Genomic DNA, 23,638 nt, shown 5'->3' on the forward strand with positions numbered 1-23,638 from the left:
AATTACCGATTACTTTTTCATATATGTGGCCGGGTATTACTTGCATTATGTAGTACTCTTTCATGTTTGCCCCTTGTTAAATTACATCTTGTTGTAATGTAATTAAAAGCTGGATATAAAACTTGTTTCAAGAAGCACTTAGACAATGACAAAAATGTATGTCGCCCTCTGTGTCAAGATCGTGGCTAGGGACTTGTCCCACTTGATTTTTGACACAGCACCTAATTCTGAATACTCCATTTAGGCACCGGAATAAAGTAATCCTCCAGCGAACCATCTGTACTATTTTAATTCCCACGCTCCATCCGCCATACTTTATGGGGAGCGTTCAAGTTGCACTTGCAGTGACGTACGGTCCGCCACATATAATGTATATTCTATATTCTTAGATATGCAAATATATTATTTTTGTCATGGTTGAGATGCAGCATTTGCATATAAACTATGGTTTTTGGTCAATACAGAAAACCGTTCTGTTCAAATAAAGGATATTTATGTATCAATCTCCAATTTATAACAGCATCGTTATTCGAACGAATCTTGTGTAAAACATCCCTAAAAGTCGATAATGGTACGACCCACAGCATCGTGACGTAAGTAGTCACATCTTGAATAATACTTGCCAGGCCTCAGACTATACTAATCTGAGGCCAGACGCAGTCACCAGTCACATACACATCATAGATCACATACACATAAGATCGTTTCATTCAATTTCAACGCAGATTTTAGGTCAACTCCATTGTAAAGTACCACATTGTCTGATTATAAGGACACTTAGCAACAACGATGTTTAGCGTCTTAGTTACGTCGCTACATTAATCTGCGCATGTGTGTTATGTGTTGATGTTTGCGTAGCGCTGTGGCATGCGATATATTAATGTTTCGGGGCATTGCGTTCAGTGAAAGCGATCGCAACCCAGGACAATACCGCCACTAATTCTTTATACTGCACTAAGGATTTGAGGTATGAGCAGGTTTCTTTTCGATATAGGCGTGGAGTTGAAATGACCTCCATGATATGGGGTTGTAAAGCCGTCAGTGACAGATAATTTCGTTGATTTGACTGGTGACTTCAGAGACGCTCCTTTCATTTTTGTTTTTACATATATCCTGTATTTATTACAAACACTGTCGCAATGATCCACGTAGCGAACACGTTATATATGTGTAAAGTATGGGGTATATTCTGAGACGCAGATATATTTCCACAAATCTAACGTAATCACAAATTCTTGTATAATTTTGAGACTATTGGATACTTTTTATGTTGTAGTAGACTGTGGAATCACTCCCCCTTATAACGTTGTACTGGGAGGGGGTGGGACAGTACATGATTCAAATGGCAGTCTTTCCCGGACTTAAGTTCCGGGCTTCCAACTGTCTTCTATACAGTGTATTAACCTGCTAAGCTGGTTATTGAAGACTGATCGATAATTTTAAATTTATATTACACTCCGCAGTCTGTAATCACTTATTCGCTGGGCTTTAATCTCACTCGGTCTGGTAAGTAGAATCCGCTAACTTGAAATTGCGGTCATTTGAACCACAGTCCCTCTATCACGGGACTGTGTTTGAACGTTTAAGGTAGAAGCCTACTCATAAATTAAGAAAAAAAAACAGAATTTATTCATTTTGCAAATAAATTGTACTTCAAGGCAATATAAGGTTATTGACCTAAAAAAAGTTGGGGGTCACCAGCCTTTTTTTCGAGAAATTGATGGTTCTATTTTAGTCGAAAGTCGCTATTTTGACACTATTATAACACTTTCTATGGCAGAGATATTATGCAATATCTCAAAATCTAGCCTGGTGACACAGGCTGAAAAATCATATATTGTTAATGAGTACTTTTTGTTGTTCTGAATAATTTAAAAAATCTGGGTTTTAAAAAGTGTCAAAAAATGCAATTTTTCTTTAACATTGTGTTCTATGGAATTGTTCTAAAAATAGAAATGTTCAAGAAATATTAGGACACGTTTCTCAAAAAGCATAACTGTAACACACATAATAATGCTATTTTATTGTACCATAGGACATTAGCTTCATGATTGTACATAATAAACTAATAAACATTGTCATGCGATTTAAGACCAATTTTGTAAAAAATTATGACTAGGCTTCTACTGTAACAGTTGAACTCATCGTGTATTAAAAAAAACAGTGCTTTTTGACAAAATTATATTAAATCGCATGTCAGTGTTCGTTGGTCTGTTATGTAAAGTCTTGGAGCTATTGTTCCATGGCAACATCATAAAATAGCATTATTTTGTGTGTTGCAGGGACGTATTCTGAGAAACTTGTCCCAATATTTAAAAAAAAATCGCTATTTATAGAACAATTCCAAGGAGCATAATGTTAAACAAAAAATGCATTTTTTAACACTTTTTATAACCCAGATTTCTGAAATGATTCAGGAAAACAAAAGTACCTCATTATTAACAATATATTATTTTTTCAGCCTATGTCACCAGCCTACAATTTGAGATATGGCATAATATCTCTGCCATAGGAACCTATGGTAAAAGCACTATAATACTGTCAAAATGGCCACGATCCACTAATTTAAAAATACAACCATCATGTTCTCGAAAATTAGGCTGGTGACTCCAAAATTTTGTTAAGTCAATATTCTTATAGTGCCCAAAAGAACAACTTATTAAAATATCGATAAATTCTGGGTATTTGAAATTATGAGTAGGCTTCTAATTTAATAAAGGGCGGTGGTCGTCGCGCCGCGTCCTGTTCGACGTGGGACTCATAGCGACGTATACAACGCGTCTAAAATACATTTGAAATTTTAACACGCACTGCGCGACGACCACCGCCCTTTAATGCCAAAATAGTGGAATTAAATAGCAAAAAACATGGTTGTTGGTAAATCCTATATTTTCAACAGAATAATAATGGGTTGCGGTGCCAGTGCAACTATTAGGTCACCGGCCGAAGACGCGCCCCGTGGGCGTGAATCAACAGGATACTCAGGAGCATACGGCGGCATACACGGTGACTATGGGAATAATACCTCATTCGAAGCTGTAACAAGGATCGAGGAAGAGGAATTCGACGACGATTATTACGATAGTGTGCCACTGAAGGAAGAATTCGATCAGTGGATCTCTGATTTGAACAACATGAATGACTATGCTGACCATCAGGCTCTCCGTATTTTAGAGGAAATGGCAGAACATATGGACCCAACGGACAAAGAAGCTACGATCAAAAAGACTAATTATCTAATTAAACTAAATTATCCTAAATTATTTGTAAAAATGTGGCATAACTTGAAAAATTATCAACTAGTACTAGACAAGTCAAAGCCATCGGGAATCAACCCCACTGAGATCCGTGCTGCATACAATCTCGACTGTGCGAAGGTTGTGCTTTGGAACGCTGCCGATTGTTCCCCGAGAATGTGCTGGGAAATCGGAAAATATGGAATTATAGAAATACTTTTATCCCAGCTCAAACAACCTGAATATGCTCCAAATAAACTGACAGGAACTGAAAATTACTCTTCAATCAACGCTGACAGAGTGGTGCGTTCTACCACGGGAATTTTGCACAATGTTATTCGTAACTGTTTAGATAACAGGCACCATTTCCGCGAAGCTAACGCGGTAGAACTATTATCCAAGTACATTCATTGCAAACATGCTACTATCCAAGCAGTTTCCGTTCTCATTTTGGCTTACATCGTCAAAGATGAAGAAGTTGACAAGATTTCTACAGGAGATGAAATAATTAAGTTTTTGTTGTTGGTGTACGCGGATGCGTTGAACGGCGATGAGCACATGTCACCTATGTATATGTTTGAAGTAACTGAGATCGTTGATGGGTTGATATATCTTGCAGCAAATGATGCCAATAAGGTAAGGAAACATACCAAATCTATTCCTTTGGGGATGCGTTAATATACTAGTATATCTTACAGCAAATGACACCGTCACGGGAAGAGAGCATAACACATATTCCATCAACAAGAATAACGCCCTCATCACATCGTTGCTACGTCTAAGCACCGTCCCTCAACACGGGACGGTGGTCTAAGGGAGATTAGAGTTGACGTAGATGGGACGCCGATATGTTTATTTTTTGACAGCTTTTTATCCTATTTATGAACCAGCAGTCCACATGGTATTAAAAATAGACATTACTGATAAAACATTGTTCACATATGTGATGGTAAACATTTAACGTGTTTTCCATATTTCGCCAATACCAGCCACAAATTATTGGAGAAAACGGCGGATTTCTTTTACTGATTTGTCGCATTTGGATTGTACACATATAAACCACCTTTGTCAAACAGATTAAAGCAGAGGGAGTCATCACCTGCGCATGCGTCAGATGTTTACAAACAAGCTTCTACCCTTGAGCCTTTGCGTTTTTAGCGTGTGTTGTTATCATCGCTTGGGACTCAATTCCCGCGCATGCGCAGGTGACGACCCCGCTTTAATATAAGAGAGAAACATGTCTGAAAAGCAAAACAAAAATATAAATCATAGTAATACATTGACAAAAAGGTAAAGAAAGTTGGAGTGACAGTTGAGACCATATTATTTCCCAGCATGCCTTGCAGTTTATACTTTTAACGTATGTGGTTAAACATTTCTTCGATTTTGTTTTTACTACTGGACATATATCCCCACCTGACACAGATATTTAATTGTGCGTAAGTTGTACAAATGGAAATGTGTTAGGGGTTGTTTTCTGGATTCTGACTTGAAGGAGACTAAGAGATAAGTAAACAATTGCTACAAAGTTTAAATTTCGAGGACATGCTTTGGCAAAATAGTTGGAATTTTTGAATATAGATAGTAATATTATAATATAGATAGTTAGAAGACAAAAAATATAGTCAAAACAAATCAAACATTAGAAAAGAGATTGCGGATTGTGGGAAAATAGTTTGTTATCAACACAAATGTCGCGCATGCGCGGCGCGACGACCACCGTTCTTCAAATTATGAACATACATCTATCCATCTGTTTTGTACTTGTGAGTTTGTTTTGTTGTGAAACACATCTGAAATATTTATTCTATTTGAAGTTTAGTATTCTTATAATTCTTTATATTAATCGGACGTTTCTCAAAATAATTTACCACTTTTTTTCTTCGTTAGGTGAAATTCGTGAATAACGACGTATTGCCCTTACTTGTGGCAACTCTGACGTCCGAGTGTTCAACGGAAGAACACTGTTTAGCGGCTACTGCAATTTGGACATTAGCATTCCATGCCGATAACAAAGATCGTATCCGGAAAGAAGAGGGATGTTTAGAAGGTATGTTCAACATGATCATTATAATCTCAAAGTAGGAACAGAAAAATAGAAAAGATTTCTTGTTTTCGCTAATCGGTGAAATTCATTGGTCATAACATGGACTGTATGTGAAAACATTATGCAACAATTTGTAGTATTAGATAAAATTGTACCAACTCCTTAACAGATTTATGGAGATGGTAAAATTAGGGTTGAAGGACCACAGACTTCGCGCAGTTTGTGTTCGAATTTCGCGCAAACAAGCAATGTATTTTACTCGCGTTGTATATACATCGTATGGCACACGACGAATGTGATGCTGTGAAGAACACTATCTAAAATGGCATTACACGAAAAGATTTGAAATTAATAAAGGGCGACGGTCTTCACAACGCGTCGCGTTTTATATTGGCCCCATGCTAGGCGTACAAGAACGTGCATAAAATCCAATGTTTAAAGGGCGGTGGTCGTCGAGCCGCGTCCTGTTCGATATGGGACTCATAGCGACGTATATAACGCGTGTAAAATACATTGTTTATTTACATGAAAATCGAACATGCGCTACGCGACGACCACCGCGCTTTAAACGAAATCCTAACGCATGACCAGCACGGTAACCACGTCCCTTCAAGGTCCATTTGTCCATGAATGGAACAATATATTTTTGTTGAGCAAGAGCACTAATTAAATGTAATGACAACATTTTTTTCTTATAAAGCTCTGACAAAACTCCAGCACAGTGACAACTCTGGCCTTAAGAAAGCTTGCAATGGTGCACTATGGGAACTCCGTGATGGTGGTGAAAGTGTGACTCGTGCTGTGGAAAGTAGCGGTCATGTGATGATAAGCTACCAATGGAACTGTCAGAAATTAATGGTGCAAGTAAAAAATCGTTTGAAAGATGCGGGATTTAAAGTGTGGATGGACGTCGAACAAATGGGTGAGTTTATTTGAGAATGTCATGTTTTGTCGGCATTTGTTTGCTTGAAGCAGGATATCTCAAAATGTTGTGGACGATTTTATTACAAAATGTCGACCAATCAACAGATCAGTTATCATGGAGACAGAATGTTTCAACTAATATTTTCAGATAATTACACAATAAGTAAGCTGTGAATGAATTGTCATGATATTTTTAGTAGGGTTGTTTTTGAGACAAGGTCAAATTAACATGATTTTGGAAGGAACTTGAATCTAGATTCGGCTGGCATGGAAACAGTGTTTTTTTGGGAAGGAATCTGCACCATTATCATGATTGTCAGAATAAAGACCAGTCTTAAGAATATGTAGCATGACGTTCATGGGTGTTTTTAATCCCCGTTCAGACGAAGTCCCAAAATGGAGACTATTAATTTGGGTTCCGTCCGTCCGTGCGTCCGTCTGGAGCTATTTCTCGGACACCCTTTGACCGATCTCGTTCAAACTTGGCATACAGCAATGTATGATGACCTACATATGCACGCCAATTTTCGTTGTGATTCGATTAAATATGGCTGACTGGCAGCCATTTTGACCTCAAACTTGCTAAATTCTGATATTTAACATGTCCGGAACTGTTTCTCCGAGCTGCACAGGGTGATTTCAATCAAACTTTGTATGGTGATCATGCATATTGGGTTATAGGTGCACGACACTTTTTTTTTTGAGATTCGGTCCAAGATGGCCGACTGGCGGCCATTTTGTTTTTTTCTGTTCAAAGTCTGTACATACAATGTAGGTACCATACTTCAAGATAACATAACACCATGTTTTGTTTTGAGACATTTGATCAAATTTGTTTAATATCTTAAAATCACTGTCTTTAATGTGTCCGGAACTGTTTATCGGGGCTGAATAGGGCGATTTCAATCAAACTTTGTATGATGATCATGTATATTGGGTTACACATGCACGTCATATTTTTTTCAAAATTTTGACCAAAATGGCCGACTTGCGGTCATTTTTTTTTTTTTTCCCATTTTTTGTGCCGATTCCTCTGAAAGATATGGCCTGATTCAGTTCAAAGTTTGCACATAGGTTGTATACTGCAGGGTAACACAACATGTTTTGTCTTTAGATGTTATCAAATTTGTCAAAATGGTGGCCATTTTGTCAAAAAAAACGAAAAATATCATTTTGTAATATGTCCAGAACTGTTTCTTGGAGCTGAACAGAGCGATATGGCCTGATTCAGTTCAAAGTTGAATAGGCCATTTTCAATCAAACTTTGTATGATGACCTTACATATTAAGTTATGGTGCAAGCCATATTTCTTTTGGAGATACTTGAACAACAATACCCGACTGGCTGCGTTTTTCTTTCATGCTATTTCCTCTGTAAGATATAGTTCAACGTTTTCACGTAGGTACTATACTGACAGTAACGCAATCTATAATCTGTGTTAGTGTTAAAAAAAATTGATCTTTCATTTCTATATGTCACTTGCTCCATGGTTTAATTTAAATAAAATTCAAACACGCGCTGTGCGACGACCACCACCCTTTAACTTACTTGTCACAATGTAATGTTACAGTAATACACTTTGTTCTGCTTCACAGTAATTTGTGTATTTTGATTTTGCACGACTGATTTTGATATTACTGTACATAAATATTATTTTTATCTATTTCCTAGGAGGTTCAACACTGGAAGCAATGGCGGGCGCTGTTGAAAATGCAGATGTTGTTCTTATGACAGTTTCTGAAAAATACAAAGACAGTCAAAGTTGTCGTTCTGGTAAGACATTGGGTAGCTCATTGTATCCACGAATCAATCGGCCAAATTGTAATCTGTAATCGTATAACCTGACAAGGTCGCGCGAGTTGCACCCTCCGCAGCGCTCCAAACCCAACACAGTTAGAAGGGTTTGATGCCGTTTAGCCAGCGAGGGCGCCACACACACCTACAAATGTACATGTCAGGTTATACTGTAAAATGACTAATTTTCACTGGGTTTAAATTTCACTGATTTACCATTTCAGGCCTATTCCGTGGGTTTTAAATTCACTGTTTTGTCATTGTGTTCTAATGTGTTCTATGCTCAATTTTACATATTCACTGGGTTTTAATTTAGCGCATTTTCCAGTCAGCGAAATAAGCAAAATTAAAACCCAGTGAATAATTAACCCTTTTACAGTAATTGGTACAGATCAATTTATACTTATTGTACGCAAGCTGTATAAAATGTCAAACATAACAAAATTTTACGCCTACAGATAACCAACAAATAATATTTGATTGTATTAACAAAATCATTTCTTTCTTTACGAAACAGAGGCTGAATATGCATATAAACGAAAAAAGACAATCATACCGATTCGAGTTCAACCCAATTATACTCCTGATGGCTGGTTAGGAATCATAGAGGCAAACAATTTATACTACGACTTCAGTGCAGCCAACGCCATGGCAACAGTGATGCCAGACCTCATACGAGAGCTTGAGAAATCGATAGGAGGTAAACGAGTAAAGAAAACAGTGGAGCGGGATAAGGGTAAGGTGTTATCAATATCTGATAGTGTACAAGGTTTACTATTAGCTATGCTGAGTGGGGGAAATGGTATACTGAAATCAACAAAAACATGTTTAAACTTTGTAAATATACTTATAACAAATTTATTTCACCAATTTGAAAATGATTTCATTTGAAGTCAATCCCATTCAAATGAGACGACTGGATTGGTAGCTTTCATCATTACGGAAAGCGTTTGCGAATGAATCAGACAACAAATGTGTACTAATTAACTGGCATTTTAGTTTGATGACTTATAACGTGGACGCCTTTAATGACTACAGAGTCAGAACGTTATTTTCCTTCACTTGTTTTCACTATATTTTACTGTAAACTGTAAATTTTGCAGATTCTTTTTTGAAAATTGCAACAGTTTCTAATGGCCAGTCCATTAATGAATTTACCAATATATATTAACAACTTTCGATTCTTGGAATACCAGTGTCGAAATTTGTATTCTGTCATTGGCGACACGTAAATACAGGTCAATAATTTTATTGTTTTATTATTGTACATTTTTAGCTCAAGTAGTTCAGATTGGAACAACAGGATCTACACCTCTACAGACGTCAGCTGATGCATGGACAAACAGTGACGTCAGTACATGGCTGATGCAGAATAATCTCAGTCACATGAAAGGAAGATTTTCCGGATACACGGGGGAGGATGTGAAGGGACTGAAATCAGTACTAATCAAGGCGCCAGAGTTTTTCTATTCGTCTGCAAGTACAGATAAAGGAATAAAAACTCTTTTGGATGTTGTGAAGTTGGAGAGAGCGCTTGAGAAACTAGACTAGAATGCACTAAACCAATTCGATATATTTGATATCACTACAGTGTTGAGATAAAAAATATGAACAACAACTCAGTTGAACATCTTTTACCAGTGTCAATATAGTAAAATGTTTATATTTTATATGTACATATCAAACCCATAACATTTTCATTAAAATGCTTTACAAAACGTTCCTTTGTAAAAGTACTCTACTGGGATAATTTTACACCAAGGAAATTGCGTGTATGATGTTTTATTGAACTTAAAATCCACCGCCTAAAACCATAAAGATATATTTCTTGGACATTCTCATACTTTTGGGGTACTTCCAGGTTGAAAAAAAGTTATAAAAAAAAAACGAGGACTGGTGGATTGACCTGCATGCGCCAGTGTCCACCTGTATTTTATACCTGCATAGATCCACTTCAAGCTTAACACAAACAGACATGTTATTGGATATATGCATGTACATTTGTTTGATGGTCCGATTCAAGATGAACAGTACACTTTCTCACCATCTCAGAGGTGTGTAAACGGATTCAGTTTAAACTTTGTACTTTTCCAATTTTTCACAGATTGTTGGAAATGTTCAAGAACTCACTTGCAAATTAACCTTGTCTCACACAAAAGAGGTAAATCTTCATAAATCCTGGCATGTAGTGTATTCTAAAAGTGTGGTGCCTTTTACTTTGAGCTAGTGTAGGTATCATGCATTCTTCAGTCAACGATGGAACAACTACATGGTATACTTATAATTAAATTTATTCACACCAACGTCTTAGTGGGGTATTTGCTATCATAGTACCTGTTAAAGCGGGAGGGTCGTGACATGCGCATGCGCGGGGGAAATTGAGTCCCAAGCGTTGATAACAACACATGCTAAAAACGCAAAGGTACATGGGTAGACGCTTGTTTGAAAACAATGACACGCTTTGGCCATCTGACGCAGGGGGGAAATTGAGTCCCAAGCGTTGATAACAACACATGCTAAAAACGCAAAGGTACATGGGTAGACGCTTGTTTGAAAACAATGACACGCTATGGCCATCTGATGCGTGGGGGAAATTGAGTCCTAAGCTTTGAAAACAACACATGCTAAAAACGCAAAGGTACATGGGTAGACGCTTGTTTGAAAACAATGACACGCTATGGCCATCTGACGCGTGGGGGGAAATTGAGTCCTAAGCTTTGATAACAACACATGCTAAAAACGCAAAGGTACATGGATAGACGCTTGTTTGAAAACAATGACACGCTATGGCCATCTGATGCGTGGGGGAAATTGAGTCCTAAGCTTTGAAAACAACACATGCTAAAAACGCAAAGGTACATGGGTAGACGCTTGTTTGAAAACAATGACACGCTATGGCCATCTGACGCGTGGGGGGAAATTGAGTCCTAAGCTTTGATAACACCACATGCTAAAAACGCAAAGGTACATGGGTAGACACTTGTTTGAAATCAATGACACGCTATGGCCATCTGACGCATACACAGGTGACGACTCCCCCACTTTAACAAGTAACAGCAATTCAATACAGACCAATGCAATCCACTGAATTTACACTCGGTGTAAACATGCACAATTCATTACCATATGAAGTATACCAAAAATATCACAAACTCAAAACGTGTCTACAAAATGATTGCATGCAAATATAAAAATAACCTATTCCCCCAGTTTTTTTTCCCCAACCCAATATGGGTCATCAAAAAATGTATTATTTTTAACGTAAAAACAGATTTTACATACTAACTGAGCCATTCAAGCAGGATCCATTCAAGATTTCAAAAGCAAACAAAGCAATGGGACTCCATTCTTCATTATGATCGATAGTTGAATTAATATAGCAACCAGATGTACTTTATCATTTATGTTACTTAACATGTAACTATGGCATCGTCCACATAAATGTTTGGTAAAACATGCCAGTCAAGATTCTAGTAGCAAACCACTTAGATGGATATATAAATGACATTAGTACAATTTGCTGACACTCTGCATTGACCAATTGGATTGGTCACAGGAATTCAGGTGATATGTAAATTGATTTCTAATTCGGATCGACTAGAAAAACCATCCTTCCATGGGACTGATGTGTTTCAACTGTCTTTCAAACAATACAATAATAGCACATAAATGCCAGAAATATTATGAAAAAAACATTATTCAATGAAAGAGCACTTGCTTGAAAGTAGTCAAGAAAACAAGTGACTATAAATTGCATTTTTAGTTGCAAAATGATACTTTGTTGTTTTCAATTCAAATGTACTTTAAAAATGAACCATAAACACTTATCCATATTATATTGCCAATCTAAGTAGACAACAGTCAGCTGTGAAAACCAAATACAAGAAAAGGTCATCTAATAATCCTGTTACATGGAAAGTGAACTAGAAAGGAAAAAAACATTGTGCACTACCAGTAATTTTACTGGATAAAATAGTAGATTTCAAAAATTGCCAAGTAGAACTACCGTAATCACATCAATTAAAAGTATAGTTGGGAAATTACATTGTTAGATGTCTGAAAAATACCACGTTCTCTATATACCAGTTATTCAAATAATCAAATTATGTTAAATAATCTCAATAAGTATAACAGCAAGAACATGTAAGGGATATTGAATCGATCTTATTCTAAAGTGCAATTTAACATTTTCACTACCAGGTCCCTCTTTTCATCGCAAATTCATAAAATAGTTCTGTTTATAGTCTGCCCTTTCCTTCAGAAGATTGCGACAAAAAATTGCCAAATTATTGGAGTAAAAACTGAAAATTGAATAAAATGTTGGTTTGTTGGCTCTAAAAATTAGGGTTCATTTCCAGAAATATTGAAGAATATAAAGAAAAAAGTGCGAAAATTTGGACAAGAAAGACTTGTGGTGAGCTGGTTAATTTCAGATTTTCCAATCCCTATTACTTAGCTGTGATCTAAGTTACATGCTACCTACCACCAGTGCCAAAGACAACATGTTGTTCATTACCAAAGAATTTTATGCATCGATAGATCCCAAATTGGAAATGTACACACCAAATAATAATGCTAATATTCCAGTGTATCATAAAGGCGGCTATTCACAGACAGTTCAATAAGAAGAATGGCAGTTCAGCTTGTAACATGTCCAATGTGATATGTGGTTTGTAGTAGGTAGACACAAGTTGATTACATACTTCAAGATGGTTTTCTTGGGGTCCTTATATTCAAGGTTATACCCTTATAAGGCAATACAAATAGCAATGTAGATATGTGCTAGCTCCTTTCAAAATACTGAACTTGTGAAGATTGATGTATTTATCATTTACACATTATAATCCAGCCTTGTCAGTGTGCAAGTGTCCTGAGTTTACCATCCTGATATTCTTTGTATTTGCGAATCTGCATCATATTAATAGTATTTGTTTATCAACATACTAAACCCATCATTAATGGCTTTCCTACAAATAGAAAAAAAAAAAGAGAATGCAAACATTTGTTTAGTACATTCTGCATTTAGTATCAACTTGACTCTCAATTCCCAACTGTTTGTGACTAGAGGAGGTAGACCACACCCTCTAGTAGATTTAGTCTTCCTGATGGAAAGTTGGTCAGGTTTTATACCAGATTCACTCACGTTAACTATATATATACTGTAGAATACTTTATTTTTGCTTGGAATTAATTTTTGCTGAAGGAATGATTCCTTGAAAATAAAATCCAGCGAATATACTTTTTTTCCTATATTTCACATTAAACTCATCAAAAATCAGTGAAAATAAATTCCATACAAAACGCCCAAAAAGCCTTTTCAAGGAAAATTAATTCCAGCGAAAATAAAGTATTCCACAGTATATATAAATAGGGGTGTTACAACAGGAGTGTTTAATGTCTTAATGTCAAAGGTAACCTCAAATAACATCAATGTCACTAATCTGATGTAGACCTTTGATTACGACTCATTTCATGTATACCATGGGGTCAATATATAAATATTCAAAATACTAAAGCGACTGTAGTGTAGTGTACTTGTCAATTGTTTTGTGTTCTTGCAAATTGTTTTGTGTTCTTGCAAATTGTTTTGTGTTCTTGCAAATTGTTTTGTGTTTCTTGGACTTGTATACTTAAAGCTAAAGGTATCAATCTGCTCAAAGCAGACACGATAATGGAAGATCAACTGTGTATTACAAAAACTGACTCTGAGCGCCAAAAACTAAATTTTAGGTGCTGAATTGGAAGATTTTCAAAAAACATTCAAATTAGACTATGATAGCTATATACTGTAAAATAATTTATTTTAGCTGAAGTTAATTTTCACTGAAGAGACTTTTTTGGGTGTTTTGTATGGAATTTATTTTCACTGATTTTTGCCGAGTTGAATGTAAAATACAGTATAAAAAAAAGTATATTTGCTGGATTTTATTTTCACCAAATCATTCCATCAGCGAAAATGGCGAAAATTAACTCCAAGCGAAAATAAAGTATTTTACAGTACTGGAAGAAGAGCAAAACAAATTCCAGGCGAGTTTAATCTCTTACAACCTTAAACAATACAGCAATCACCAATCTGCTTTTATAAGATGTAATTTGATATATGAAGATATATAAAAGGATGAGATCTTACCTGAATTCATGCGTCTTCAAGAGCGCTGCATGTATATGTCCACATTTCAGATAGCGAACCTGACTACCAGGCCAGATGTCTTGCGGTCTTGGAGCATGTTCAGGTACAAGATACGCATCTTGAGTAGCAGAAACAAAAATAACAAGACTTGGATCCAATGGCAATGAAAAGTTAGTAAGAGAAGTAGCCTCCTCCATCACACCTCTCATAAAATGTGTAGTCTGCTCGTTGAGGTACTTGTACCTTCTTTCAAGGCTGCTACGTCCTGTGTTTATTTCCTTTCCCTTTTTCAGTTTGGGTTTTAGTTCTACTGTTTCTGAGATTTTTTTTGCTCTGTTCTTAACAGTCTCTTGATCACTGAGATCAGAATTATCCCCATTGGCTCCAGCATTATCATACCGAACATGTTTGGTGTCTGTCATGTGGGCGTCATGAACCACACCGCCAGCCATGGCCATTTCCTTTGCACATCTTTTAGACTCCACAAGGGTGGTTATGTCAAACATCTCTGGGTGTTTTTCAATTGACTGTTCAATTTCTAGTTTTCCTACTGAAATGCCCTGATCTGTACTGCTTTCCTTATTCCTAATTTTCATTGTTGTTTTGTCCTTTATAAAGGTTCTGAAATGTTTCACAGTTTCTGGATAATTTCTAACAAACTTTTGACCAAGTTCAAAGGAGTCACTCTGTAAAAAAAAAACAAGAATACAAGTCAGGCAATATATGTTATGTAACTACATGTAATGTAATTCTAGTTAAGAGTTCTTGAAATAATTTAAATTGGAAATAACACATATCCTAAAGATAAATGAACGTGAAGGTATACAAATTACATTTTTATGGTCAACAGTTCACATTTTGTTGATATCAACTTAAAGTTGTACTCACCCCTGGCATATGTATTAGTTTAGTGATCTCTTCACTATATACATTATCGCATTCGTACTGTGTTTGTAACAGTTTCCATGGAATAGCATTTGATAAGACACCCCTTGTGAACACGGGAGTGGCAGTGGTTCCAGACAGGCATGGTATCAAAGTTATGGGCTTATTCCAATTGGTTGCCGCTAAACTCGCCATCTAGAGGAAAACGCAAGACGAATACAAAGAAATGATGTCAACAATTCATCACTAATTTTACACAATACACTACCTTGGGATGTCACCCTTCTGCAGCAGACAGAAAACAAGTGGATATTAAATCTTATCACACACAAAAATATATTTCTATTTAGAATGTAATAACGTATAAAATTGAATATGTTTTTATGCTTAAACGGCTGCTCTGATATTTGTGAATTTAGTTAGTTCAAGCAGTGAATGTATATTGTTGGTGTTGAAAATGGCATTTCATGTCTGCTTCACTTGTGTCACTCATGTTATTGAACATTTTGTTTTCCTCAAAAAATGATTGCATAATGATCATCCATATATAGTAAACATGACGTAAACAAAGTAATTCGTCTTAACACAAGAAACAATCACATTCATGTAATTTTTCACTCAGTAGACTGGCTAGAACTATTTATTTTCATCTCATCAGTATTGATGTCATTCTTCAAAACACAATTAACAATTGACAGTAACATACAGTGAGAGAGTATTTTCTGTTCAACTGTGAGATCTCGCGAGTTGCATGAAAGACGTGTCGTACGTCTGCCACAAAAATCGAACAATTTGATTTTGAACTCAAATTTCTTTATTTCGTAGCTCACATCGACCGGCCAATCTTCGACAGAGGAATATTGCTTTCGAATACCCTTACTTCATCAAAATTGCCTATCATCAAATGTGTACAGCACATTATTAAGCATGGAAATATCCCAAAAATACTTTCGCGTTTGTCGAATCCCTTGTGATGTTTGACGCCACTACGACACTTTGACCTTTGTTTGCCCTGTTTTTACGTTTGATTTCACGCATAACGCGTGATTCTCGCAGTGAACGGAAAATGGTCAATTGCAGTGAAAATACTTACATGACCTCCCATAGAAATACCAGTCAAACCAAGAGGTCCGAATCCTTGACGTTCACACCAATGAAGAAGAGCTAACGATTCTAATATTAAAGCACCGCCCATTACAAACAGGTCACTGACATTGTGTAAACTCGAACGACTGGTGAGGAAAATATAAGGTGTCTGTTAATTGTGAGGTATGATTAGTTAGATTTAATAAGCCATGCATGGCACAGTCCCTGTTATAGTTATCAAATTTAAGATATATAGTTTTCTTTATAGTAATATAGTTGGAACTTAAACATGTACGAGATATTGATCCAGAAGCTGATGCTTGATTATGATTTGTTAACATTAAAATGACTGACATTTATATGTATCTGATTGTCAAACAAGTACTTGTCCATAATGAGATATTGCTCTGGAACAGCATTAATTAAAACAGAATGGCCACTGGTCGGCCATTTTGAATTGGATGGTCAAACTAATACATCTGTATATCTATGACATGATGTATAATGAATATATAAAATTTGAACATAATCAGTCAAAGCATATGTCAGAGATATGACACTAGAACCACATTCACTAAAACAAAATGGCCACCAGTCAGCCATTTTGAATCCGAACAAATGACAAAATGACGTCCAATGTATGTACATGTACCAAGTTTGAACAAAATCCATCTGTAAACAGCCGAGATCCAGTTCCAGAAATGATTTTTAAGCACGAAAAAAGGCGGCCTTTCAGCCATCATGAATCAGATTGTGAAACAAATTGATGTGCATATGTATAACATTATGTATAAAATTATGTATGATGTATGCAAGTTTGCAATAAAGCAGCAATGCATAACAGAAGTTGATTAAAATCCTATACAACATTTGTGCAGACTTTGAATACTTTAGATATTTATGCCTGCTAGTAAACGTGAAAGAAATCCAGGCGCATATAAACAAAGGAAAGTGTCTAAATGTGATGCAAATATGACACAGTGTTTGAACTGAAGTGATTGAGTGAAGTGGGGACCCAATTTCAAGGCTGAAATTAATAAAAGTGCTTTGGCTTTAATAGAATATTATGTTGAATATCTAGGAGCACCAAAGGAAATTTTCTTTCATGGCTTTGTAAAATTCAAATCCTGTGATATACAGTGTACAAACGCTGAAGGCGTCCAGAACACAGTCTAACTGTACAGACTCTCATTCCGTATTTGGAAAGTTAGTTTCTATCAACATTAATCTATCCACAACATTGACTGCACATGACTGCATATGAGGGTTGTATAGCAATATTTTGTGTCACACATATTTAAAACTTTATAATCCTGTCAAGAAGAAAACTATTTGTGGCCCAGATGTGTTTAGTGCAGCGACGACTATTTGAAGTGAAACTTTCAAACTAGTGCATGCACTGACCAAAAACAGATCTTTTTTTTATGATATTAAAAAGCTTACAGTTGGTCTTTTGGTTTCCTAGTACCATAGTAAGGATTTTCCAATAGAAGTGAAGCAATTCCATACTCTTTCAATAACGGTCTAGCCATCATGGTTCTTCTTCTCCAAAAGTACTGAAAAGAGTAGAAATGATGAAGCCTAACAGCTTTCAATTTGACAACAATTCAAATATTTCATAATGGTAAAAACAAAGTACAAGAGATAATACACAAATTTCATCTAAATCTGAAAATAACTAAAGACAACAATCAATCTATTATGTCTTAAATTTGTTCCTAATTCAAGCCAATTCTATATGAGAAATGGGCAAAACACTTCTTAAAAAACAAAATGACCACCAGTCGGCCATTTTGAATTAACTCAAGAAACAAAATGACAGGCATCAGTAAACCCATCATGAGTAATGTCAATACCAGGTTTGATTGAAATCAGTCAGGGCATGCCTGAGAAATGGTTGATGATATGTTCAAATGTTGATCTTTGGGGACAAAAATAGCTACCAGTTGGTCAAAGGTCAACCAAACGAAAAACAAATTGATATCAATATGTATTCCACTAAAACCCACCTTTGTACAAACTTTGAATTAAATTGGGCTGGGCATCTCTAAGAAATTACGATAAACACACGCACAGGTGGAACCCAAAATGTAAGTCCCTGTTTTGGACTATGTCTGATAGGAACTAATTACAGGCATATTACGAAATATACATTTATCCCCAACATGCAAGATTCAAACTCACAACCATGGCAATATGCATTGCAGTATAAAATCAATGTACAAACTTATTGGTGGATATACAGCAAAGACTACATAGACAATATATCTCTGAGAAACTACTCACATGATCACCAGTGCCAGCGAGGTGAATGCACACGGGTTTATGCCTAGTTTTCCATGTCTTTGGTAAAATGAACTGAAATCTGAAATGTATAAAGTATAAGCAAGTATTTTAATCCTAATTTTTTTTAAGAGCTGATATCTAGTATATCAGTATTAACGACTATTTCAATATTGCCTTGTAAAAATTACCACACAATAAGATGCAAGATTTCCACTTGCGCCTTTTACATAATAAATAAATGTAAACTAGAAATAAATAAATATTTTTCCAGAAAAACTAAGAAATTGGTGTACAGTTCACCAGTAAAATGAAGGCTTGGTTTAAATTAAAATGTACATATTAATTGAGCCCAAACTCACTTTGCAATTTCACCTTCTTTTGGCATGATGCCAGGTAGATGTACTTGTAATGGTGAGAGAAAATGTCCCTCAACTATTCGGCATTCACCACGAGTTTCATCCTGAATGGAAAAACATGCACCAAATATTTAAGTATTAATAATCATCTGCCAGTGAAAACAAGACTTGAATCGTTCACAAAAAGTGTAGGAATGTGTTACAAATATTAATCACATCTGCAACATCACTAAAATGCAATATTCATGCAAACAATCACTTAAAACAAGCCGGTAGGCTGGTTGGCAATCCGCTCTGCTCAATAAACACGTTTTCGGCTGTTGCCAAGGTAGATCATGAACTTGAAGCCAACGTTGGTTTATAACTAAAACCGGGCTCTGTACACAAAGTTCTCAAAAAAAATTCAGTCTTTAGAAGTCACTTTATTTCTGACTCTTTTGCGATTCTAGATTCTTTGATTGAGCGCAGCATTTACAGTTCATTTAAAGTTCAAAGTTTCTGACTCTTTTGCGATTCTAGATTCTTTGATTGAGCGCAGCATTTACAGTTCATTTAAAGTTCAAAGTTTGGGAATGTTGAGATTGTGTTGATACAATGTAACAATGTTGGCACCAGCGATCTCTTGCTTATGCGCGACTTAGCCAAAATAAAAAGCATGATCATTTGTCAATAAACACTGCTGTTACAAGACTAGTAGGAGGTAATACATTTGGAGCAAAAGTTTTCAAAAATAAGTTTTTTGGCTGTTGCCATGGCAGTAGTGGGCCAGGATTTTTATCCCAATTTGTAATGGTATGACCTACCTGCCAGGTATGAACAAAATCTGACAAGCCAAACAAATCACAGAAGAGTTAAAAAGCCGTTCCTAGTGAACAGTTACCCCAACTTTGGGGTCAAATTTCTTGGTAATGAAAAAAGATTTAAGTAGTAACTTTCTGCCCACACTCAAGCTGAGTAGAGTGAGCTATGTCTGAGGCTTTTAATCCTAAATTTGTAGGAGATATATTTGGCGCGAAGTTTTTTGGCTGTTGTTATAGCAATGGTGAGCCAAAAATTTTTTCACATTCTACCTACTAACTAGAGTGAAGGTTTGACCTGCCTGCCAAGTTTAAGTGAAATCGGCCAAGCCAAAAAAATCAAAGAGGAATTAATACGTGAAGACACTGGAAATTACACACACACACACACTCACACACACACACACACACACACACACATACTTGTATTGCAATATGTTCCGAGGACTACATTGGATTAACTTTTAATATAGTTGAATTAACTTTTAATATAGTTGCGATATGAACTCGATTAAAACGCGTTCCTATATAGGGTTGCGTTTTAATTGGAGTTTAATTAAACTCAATTACAATGCAATACAATGGAGAATTGCATTTTAATTAAGTTTAATTAAACAAGAGTTGAATATCCCGTGACTGAACATAGAAATGTTTGCAAAGCTTAGGTTTAGTATCGGGGTAAGGTATGGTACAATTATATTAATATTAATATAACGTGAACCATACCTTCCCCCGATACTAAACCTAAGCTACGCAAAACGTATTAATAATCGAATTAACTATTAATATAAATTATGTTTTCCGAGGACTATGAAAAAGGTCCTCGGAAGGTGTGTATGTCCTCGGAAGTAGGTATATATCTGTATTTTTGTCCTCGCAACATATAGCAATCCAAACACACACAGACACAGACAAAAGTGATTTTAAAGGCAATCCTAGCGGAGCGGAGCGGATCGTCAATGGCACTGTTTGCATTTCAGGTTATCACTTCATCAGATCAGACCCAAATAAATAATTGTTCAGCACATTCGCCACTTGTAAAAATTCTGAATGTATTTTGATAAACAAGGGTGACATTTTCGACATTTGTCGTTGAAAGGACAGTTCCGAGATACAGAAATATAAATCTCGAGTTTGCACAATCAAGTATGGTAAAAATATACAAACAACTTTTCCAGCATGTTTTAACAGTTTTATCAATAATTTCTTTTTGTTGTAGTACCCAGTATTTAAAAAACAAGAATTACAAAAATTTATCTCCATTTCTGTATATTAACATAAAAAATATGCTGAGCGATTTTTGTCTCAAACCTTGCCTTCCACTACATAGCAGCGACAGTACTGAAAATAGGTACATGTGTATTATAATGCACAAAAGTAATTTGTTCTTAAGCAGTGCAACACATCAAATACATTATTGCTCACTGAAGTTACATTACGATAGTCTTGTAATAATTAACCCACTCATGCCAAAGTTGACAGTGAGTGGTATTCAGCATCACAAAAACACAAATCTGAGATGTCCCACAATATAAAGTATAAACCTCCCTTCTGATACACCAGTTTATACTTCAAAACAAACCATCACTTCATCAGAAACCAACAATTAACAGAAGTGAAGATCAATTTGGAGACCAACTAATTTTGCTCCATATCAAGTTAGGTCAAAGTACAATTATAGTTCCTACGTAAGCATTACCACATTTCAATGTTGTTTGGGTGGTACATGGGTGTGACATTGCTTACTTTAAATTCATCTTTAACAACCTGCGACGACACTGATACTCACCTTATCAACATAGATAGGATAGTCTTTGTCAACAAGATGCTGACAAGTTTCTCTACTGCCAACAACTTTCTGAAACTCAAATATTCTGTAAATGAAAAATAAGATATTATACAATGATGTTGTGAATATCTCATGATGACTGAATGATAGACGAGGGATCAAAGCATCACTGAAAGTAAACACACTGTATTATGTTTGATAAGAGTTCTATGATAAGTATTTGCCCTATTAGTAGCACATGCACTTATGTAAATGACACGGGTGTGTCTATAGTCAAAATAGTATACAATAAATTCGCTTCTATTGGAGATGTACATTTCAGATCACGTAGCTATTTCTAGTGGGTTCTGGATACAAGTTGCATATACAATATCCAAGTAAATCAGCATTTTAATAAAAAGCTGAAAAATTGGTCTACGATTTAAAAATTAAGTTAACCATTTGTTATCATCTAAAGATTACAGGGTTATGAGTAATTTTCAGCAGCTAAACTGGCCAATGAATGGAAAATATTTAACTTCAAATGTTTCAAACTAAACGTTTGATGAAGACCTGAATATGCATGGTTTATATGACAAAACTGACAACCATTCCCAAATGCTGCAAAGACCTTGCAGACCTTGGTTACCAAGACAAAGAGCAAATAACGAAAAAAAATTCATGATTTGTCATACTGTTATTTATATCGGCTTTTTAAAATGTAATTTTGTGCAGTTCAAGTTTTTAACAAGTGACTATGATAATTCAACCTATAATTTCTTCAAAACTTGAACTTTGGTTATCCCTCTATCTATTTTGGGATACATTGAAAAAGTATTATGTTTTTGCTAAGCCAGAAATTAATTAACAAATAAAATAGGGTGTATTTGTCTAGTACTTTCTAAACATTTATTTACAGGGGTGAAAGTGAAACCAGAAATTTACATGATTCTTATATTGTAGCAATAACAATTGTAACATACAGAAGTTACAGCTATAAATATCTAATGTAGATCATTTTTAATAAGTGATTGCGCGAAAGGTGATTTCCGAAAAAATCAAATGAATGGACTTTTAATTTCTTTTTTTATAGTTCAATGTCAAAATTGCTGATCTTTCAGATAAGAATATGGTGTAGTACCCGTACTTCATCAAAATTTCCCGTCATTGAAAGAGTATAGATTCACGCATAACATGGGATCTCATAGTGGATGGAAAATCAAAGTAAAGTTGGTGTTTAGAACCACATGGGCCATTTCAATCTAATTTTAGTTATTCAAGACATGTGCATCTTTATTATAGGGAAAATATGAATGTTTGTGACCTTGTAATATCAGGTAACAGTTCTCCTGTGCTCAGGCACAAACACCCATATTTGGCCTGTCCCATAGCACATAATTCTCGCGAAATAGTATACGCGGATCGATCACTACATTCTGAAACTGAACAATAAGTATGAAATGGTAACTTTTGAATTTAATACAGACACTTATCTTTTTATTATTGTTTAAAACAGCTGTACCATAAAAGGCAGTGCTATAAACTTGATCTATGGAGATCTATGAGGAAAGTATTCCTTTTTTGTAAGAGAATTCCGTCTGTACAAATGGAACTTTTTCCGAAATGAGATCGAACAGGGTTATAAATTATTAACAATATTTTATATTCAACTGAATGAATAACAATAATACAAACCGTTTCAGACTCTCTGGCTTGCCCCAACCACGGGTGAAAAACTTGGACAGAACTAAACTTCGATATAAAACATCTAATTTACTCATTTTGTAGCTATATGTCAGCACCAGCAAATGGCATCGTATGGCGAGTATGCAGACGATATCACGGTGAGAAAATGTTAGGTCATTCGGGGGTCACTCTTACGCGGTCGATATCGGTCAACGACTGTACGAGTCATATCGTGCATAAACACGAGTTACGATAGAAGTTCCATACATGTAATGCCACAACCCGGAGATCGCAGTAATAGTAGTGACATCTAACTTCCGAATTTGAAGATAAAATCGTGCAAATAACTAGATGGGTGAAACATGCAGTCTGCACAACGCGTTATGGCGGCATCACACCGATATGTCGGTTTCGAGGACACTGATCGTGACGTCATGGTCACCGGTTACACATCTCGCTTCAAAGTTTAAATAATAATAATAATATATAGAAACATCTTTATATGTGTGCATTTTGTGTATATCAAATAATTATGCATTATTAGGCAAACCAATTTTAAAAAAGTAATATTTTCATACAAGGTGAGGTCATGAACTTTGGGGGAATCCCTTCCGACGTCAGACTCGTTGTGTTCTTTCGGAAG

At 35.7% G+C, this 23,638-nt stretch overlaps 2 protein-coding genes across 2 annotated transcripts; one reads left to right on the forward strand and one right to left on the reverse strand.

The window, feature by feature from the left end:
- Positions 1 to 859: 859 nt before the first annotated feature.
- Positions 860 to 9,719, forward strand: LOC100367825 (uncharacterized). The gene is made up of 8 exons (XM_078009550.1): positions 860 to 967; positions 1,464 to 1,506; positions 2,900 to 3,872; positions 5,127 to 5,286; positions 5,984 to 6,205; positions 7,879 to 7,980; positions 8,519 to 8,737; positions 9,278 to 9,719. Exons 3-8 carry the CDS (start codon positions 2,907 to 2,909, stop codon positions 9,550 to 9,552), a joined length of 1,944 nt encoding a protein of 647 aa, XP_077865676.1. The 5' UTR covers positions 860 to 967; positions 1,464 to 1,506; positions 2,900 to 2,906; the 3' UTR covers positions 9,553 to 9,719.
- A 557-nt stretch (positions 9,720 to 10,276) lies between these two features.
- Positions 10,277 to 23,379, reverse strand: LOC100367980 (cardiolipin-specific deacylase, mitochondrial-like). Its single transcript, XM_002735084.4, has 9 exons — positions 23,005 to 23,379; positions 21,331 to 21,415; positions 18,748 to 18,848; positions 18,389 to 18,467; positions 17,546 to 17,658; positions 16,110 to 16,248; positions 15,020 to 15,211; positions 14,132 to 14,817; positions 10,277 to 12,968 (listed from the first exon to the last, which is right to left on the reverse strand). The coding sequence occupies exons 1-9, from the start codon at positions 23,088 to 23,090 to the stop codon at positions 12,920 to 12,922; spliced, it is 1,530 nt and encodes a 509-aa protein (XP_002735130.2). The 5' UTR covers positions 23,091 to 23,379; the 3' UTR covers positions 10,277 to 12,919.
- Between the last annotated feature and the right edge of the window lie 259 nt (positions 23,380 to 23,638).

Source organism: Saccoglossus kowalevskii, chromosome 4 (assembly GCF_978046115.1).
Source record: "Saccoglossus kowalevskii chromosome 4, keSacKowa6.1, whole genome shotgun sequence".
NCBI lineage: Eukaryota > Metazoa > Hemichordata > Enteropneusta > Harrimaniidae > Saccoglossus > Saccoglossus kowalevskii.